Here is a 5000-nt window from a genome sequence, read left to right on the forward strand (position 1 = left end):
CACCCACACACACACACACACACACACTTGCGATGACCGTGTCTTGTCGGTTGTGGTGTGAGTGTGCCGTTCCAGCCTCGGTTTCACTCCGGCGCCCTGGGGATCAAAGCATCCTCGCGGCCCTCGTATAACAATGTCAGCGCAGGCTTGGAAGAGTTTGGGAGGAGAATGTGCTTCCACAGCACACTGCCACTGCCGCCTCCCCTCCGCACGACTCTCCGAGGCCTTTAAATAGTAGCTCCGTCGCACCTGGTCCTGGCACACCACACGCACGCACACGCGCAAACACACCCACACGTGCAAAACGCATACACACGCGCAAACACATACACAAAGACGCGCAGACACAAACACAGACAGACGCGCAAACACAAACACACGCAAACACATACACATGGAACGCGCAGACACAAACACACACATACAGACACACACACACACACACACCTCTAGGAATTTCCAGTGATACGAGCCACACTTAACACACTCGCACGGGCAGTGCACACATGTTCGATGTACAGAAACTTGTCCTCCTTTTGAAACAAAGTACCTTGCACAGCTTTCAATTTTTTTTTTGCTTATGGTGCAAAATATCCCCTAAGGGTTTCACTGCTGTCAGATAAAAATATGTCCCCAGCTGTTTAGATTTGGGTGTGTGTGTGGGGGGGGGGGAGGGGGGAGAAAAGAGCATGCGAGGGAGCAAGAGAGCCAGAGAGCCAGAGAGCGAGATGACTTCAGATTAGGGATGGCCATCTCAGCCACCGTCCAAGACGCTGTGCTCCACACAATAAGGCCCGCATCTCACAACAGAAGAGCCATTTATTCAGGCTGACCTTGTGTGTGAGTTTGAGCTATAGAAACCCAGATTGGATTCGAGTGTCAAATCACCACAGCTTCTTTCCACCGAGCGCCATTACGGCCAACGCGGACACGAGGATATCACCGGCACACTCAGAGACGCCTCAGTTTCCACCGCGGCAGATGCTTTCTATAGCTCTCTTTAGCTTACGGCGGCGCCAGGTGGGTATAACCCCCTTCCATCACACTTTCATCCTCTCGACAGGGGAAACATCATAAAAAGAAGAAGAGGAAAAAAATCCATTAGTCATGAGGCTTTAAAGAGAAGCGGGGAACAATTGTGTGGCAACTCCTTCTCTTTGATCGAGTTCAGGCGTAGGTTTGTGCCGTTTTACAAAAAAGCAGACCGCATATGAGCCTGCCTTATCCGACAGAAGGAACGACGGCGCAGAGACTGAGAGCGAGCCACGGATCAGCGAATCGACGGGACGACTGCCGCCTGTCAATCCAGAAAACCAGCGCCACTCACGCGTCCTGGGGTCTCCTTAGTGGCGGAGACTAACCGAGCCTTCAGTCCAACGGTCACAACAAGCCGACTCATTTATGTGCCTGTACAATTAAGTCGATCAGCCCCACACTTTCATAGACAGACTCTGAATTCAGCGGTAAGTTCAGATCCCTGTAGCATTAGCAAGCGTACAGTGAGGCTGTAGACACTGGAGATCGAACCTAGAAGCTTTCGCCTCTCGGTCACTCTGAGGCATCACACTACACCGCCCCTCATTCATGTTTCTTCTCTCCTCCGTATGAGGCTAGGAGAGGAAGCCCCGGTGAAGGGACCCAGGGCTGGGTAGTGGACGGTAGCGCGGGAGAGCTCAAACCAGGATTTGTGGAGACATTAATAAGTGATGCTCCGCTTAGAAACCTCGGCCTTCACGCGAGACACTCCGAGAGGCATCTCCCCCTGCTTCTTCTTTCCCACACTCCACCGTGCTCTCTAACCAAATCCCTCCCGGTTTGGGAGGCCGTGTTGGAACTAGAATGCTTGCAGTGTGTGGCTTAGCGCGTAGCTTAGCATAGCGTGTAGCTTAGCGTAGCGAAGCCTAGCGCGGGACACCTGCAATGCAACACTAGAGGCTGGGGCGCAGGGAACCTGAGACGGGCGGTCCGGGCCCACGCACCCACCCACCCACAGAGAGGAGAAGCATCTGGGTTATTGTTTCGGTGCGTTTCCCTCCCTCCCGCCAGCGCAGGACAGAAACACACCCAATGTTTATGCGGGTAAAGAGTGTACCTTCCAGCAGCTGAAGTAGACCCTCCCTAGCTACCTGTAGACTGCAGTACCTGCAGGGCTGAGAGAACTGCAGGTGTGCGTGTGGGCACGCACATGTGTATATGTAAACCGCACGCCTATACCAGATACTCAGGCACGACGGCTACCTGCTTACACAAGATACGGCATGTGCCCGCTTGTATACATACTAAAGTAGGCCTACTTGCGTGCGTACGTGCTTGGGTATATCTATTTATTCTATTTCTATGCATGCGCGCATGCGCGCGCGTGCGTGCGTGCGCGCGCGCGTGCGTGCGTGCGTGCGTGCGTGCGTGCGCGCGCGCTGTGCGTGCGTGCGTGCGTGCGTGCGTGCGTGCGTGTGTGTGTGTAGATGTAGATGTATGCCCCCCCCCCCCCACCCCACACACCTTGCGTGTATGCATAGAGTGTGAAGCCCCCTTTGCATTCAGTCCGTACCGATCAGCATTCCGGCTCGAGCACCACCTGAACTGTGAGTGAGAGGCTCCGTCGGAAAGCGCTGAGCTGGGCAGATTCCCCCACAGAGCGGTCTCTAAGCACCTTGCAGCCTGAAGAGCATGCATTCAGCAGCAGCAGCATACACGCACTGTACGGCTCGGCAACACTGGGTTTCAAACACAGCCGGCTAACCTTTTAGAGCCATGGGCAACAGGACCCATTGACACAGTGCCAGCGCAGGGTCCATGACAGCTGCCCGTCGTGTTGGTTTTGTATCACACGGTTGTTTTTTTCTTTCCGTTTAATCATTGAGATCTGCACCCATCTGTGCGCGCACGCAAGAGGGGTCGATACGCAGGCCGGCCGCACTGGCCGCGGTCTTGCGTTCTTTGTTTTGGTTTGCTCGGTTTGAGCAGGGGTGAGTGTGTTGAACGCGTCTACGTGATTTGAGTAGGATTGAAACTGGACCAGTGGTTACAGTCGAGTGACTCAGGCGAGCGTGTGAGTAAGGCAACGATAAACATCACGCTAGTCCAGTGAAGTATGGAAAATCCTAACCCCCCGCCTTTGAAAAGTGAGTAGACAGGTGAATAGCAAACACGTATCTGTGGTTTTGGTGTGCATCTCGTCTCTGTGTCCGTGTGGGGCGTGCTGCGACATTGTGTGTCTGTGCACTTTTAGCAACCTTTGCATGTTTGAGTGCTGGTTTTAGTGTGTGCGTGTCTGGCTGTGTGTGCGTGTCTAAATGAAGCATGCATGTGTGTATGAATGCATCACTTTGCGTTGGAGAATGCAGATGAGCCTGGTTCCCACACCCTCCCCCCCAAGCCAAACCCCCCCCCCCCCCTTCACCTCACCAACACACAGCCACTGAAACGCTGCCTGAAATATTTAACAGCAGAGCAGCAGTCAATAGCCCAGCAACCTTGCAATCAATGTCAAACGGATAGGAGGGGGGGGGGGGGGGGGGGGTAGAGTGAGGTAGAGAGAGAAACAAAGAGAGTGAAGTAGAGAGAGGAAGAGAGAATGGGAGAGCAAGAGACAGAGAGAGCGAGGGAAAGGGAGAGATGAATGATTTAGAGCAAGAATGATGGGCAGAGGGGGTCAAGTAGATCGACACAGCTGAAATTTGAATTTCAGCTTTGTGTTCACCTGTGTGCACATGTGTGTGTGTGAGAGAGAGAGGGGTGAGGTTGGGTTAATGAAAACCTGAAACCAAAAAGTAGCGTAACAGGTAGTGTGTATGTTCATGTGTGAGCGTGTATGCAAAGTAAACATAGACACACACGACACAATCAACACCCCTATACCCACCAGCTGGCCGAGCGAAGCAATAGCCTTCAGCCGAGTGCAGGCGCACACACACACCCCAACGGGACTGTACTGCATGTGGGGAAACCTGCACGAGACAGGACGGAGGACGGAGGGGGGGGGGGGGGGGGGGGGACAGCTGAGGAGAAAATGTAATGGAGGCAAAAACAGGGAGAGACAAATAAAAGGAAGCCAGGGGAGGATGAGAGAGGGTTGGAGAGATGGCGAGGAAATGATCTAGAAATAATTAACAAGCACGCAAGAGATGGAGAGATAGCTTCTGGCCAGAGGAACGGGGGAGTGGGGGGGGTGGGGGGAGAAAGGGTGACGGGCGAGGGGAAGGGAGAGGGAGAACTGCTGATCTCTGCAGTAAAGGATTCCCTCGTCTCGAGATGGGGGTTGCCCAAGCCCTCCATCGCCCCTCCTCCCTCCCTCCTCCTTCCCACCCTCCCCTCCCTTTTCCTTCCATACCTCCCTCCCCCCTCACCCCCTTCTCCTTCCATCCCTCCCTCCCTCCTCCTCCCTCCATCCTCCTCCCTCCCTCCCCCCCTTCTCCTTCCATCCCTCCCTCCATCCTCCTCCCTCCTTCCTTCCCTCCCTCCCCCCTTCTCCTTCCATCCCTCCCTCCCCCTTCTCCTTCTCTCCCTCCCTCCCTCCTCCTTCCTCCTCCCTCCCTCCCTCCCTCCCCCCTTCTCCTTCTATCCCTCCCTCCTCCTTCCTTCCCACCCTCCCTCCCTCCCTCCCCCCTTCTCTCTGTGTGCTGATTGTGGGCTTTGATCTCCTCACGCTGCTTCTTCTCTGCACTGCGCTTAAACTCGCACTGCACTCCCCTCACACCCCGTGCCATCGCCTGCGTGTGTGTGTGTGTGTGTGTGTGTGTGTGTGTGTGTGTGTACGTGCTGGCTCGCGGTTGAAACTTAGCATTGTGCAGCTTGTGCACCTCCGTTCTCTTGTCTTCTCACGATTCAGAGTACGGTGAGCGGGGGTCTGAGCCCGGGTAAGGACCGAGGGAGCCCTCAGTGTAGGAGACCACTGCTACAGAGAGTCACCGCGACGGAGAGACGAGGCCGGCCCACCCTCCTTCGCCCACGCAGCGCACACACACACCCACACACACACCCACACAAGGGCAATTTATGCA

The 5000-nt window shown here is 55.0% G+C and overlaps 1 protein-coding gene across 1 annotated transcript in view; it reads right to left on the bottom strand.

Moving 5' to 3' along the window:
* Positions 1–4706, bottom strand: part of micu1 (mitochondrial calcium uptake 1) — a 17855-nt gene extending 13149 nt beyond the window's left edge. The window contains exons 1-2 of the mRNA XM_060073824.1: positions 4646–4706; positions 250–255 (exon numbers count right to left, since the gene is read on the bottom strand). Coding sequence (XP_059929807.1) covers positions 250–255; positions 4646–4706 — 67 coding nt within the window. The remainder of the gene's footprint in view (positions 1–249; positions 256–4645) is intronic.
* Between the last annotated feature and the right edge of the window lie 294 nt (positions 4707–5000).

This window comes from Gadus macrocephalus, chromosome 15 (assembly GCF_031168955.1).
Source record: "Gadus macrocephalus chromosome 15, ASM3116895v1".
Lineage (NCBI taxonomy): Eukaryota > Metazoa > Chordata > Actinopteri > Gadiformes > Gadidae > Gadus > Gadus macrocephalus.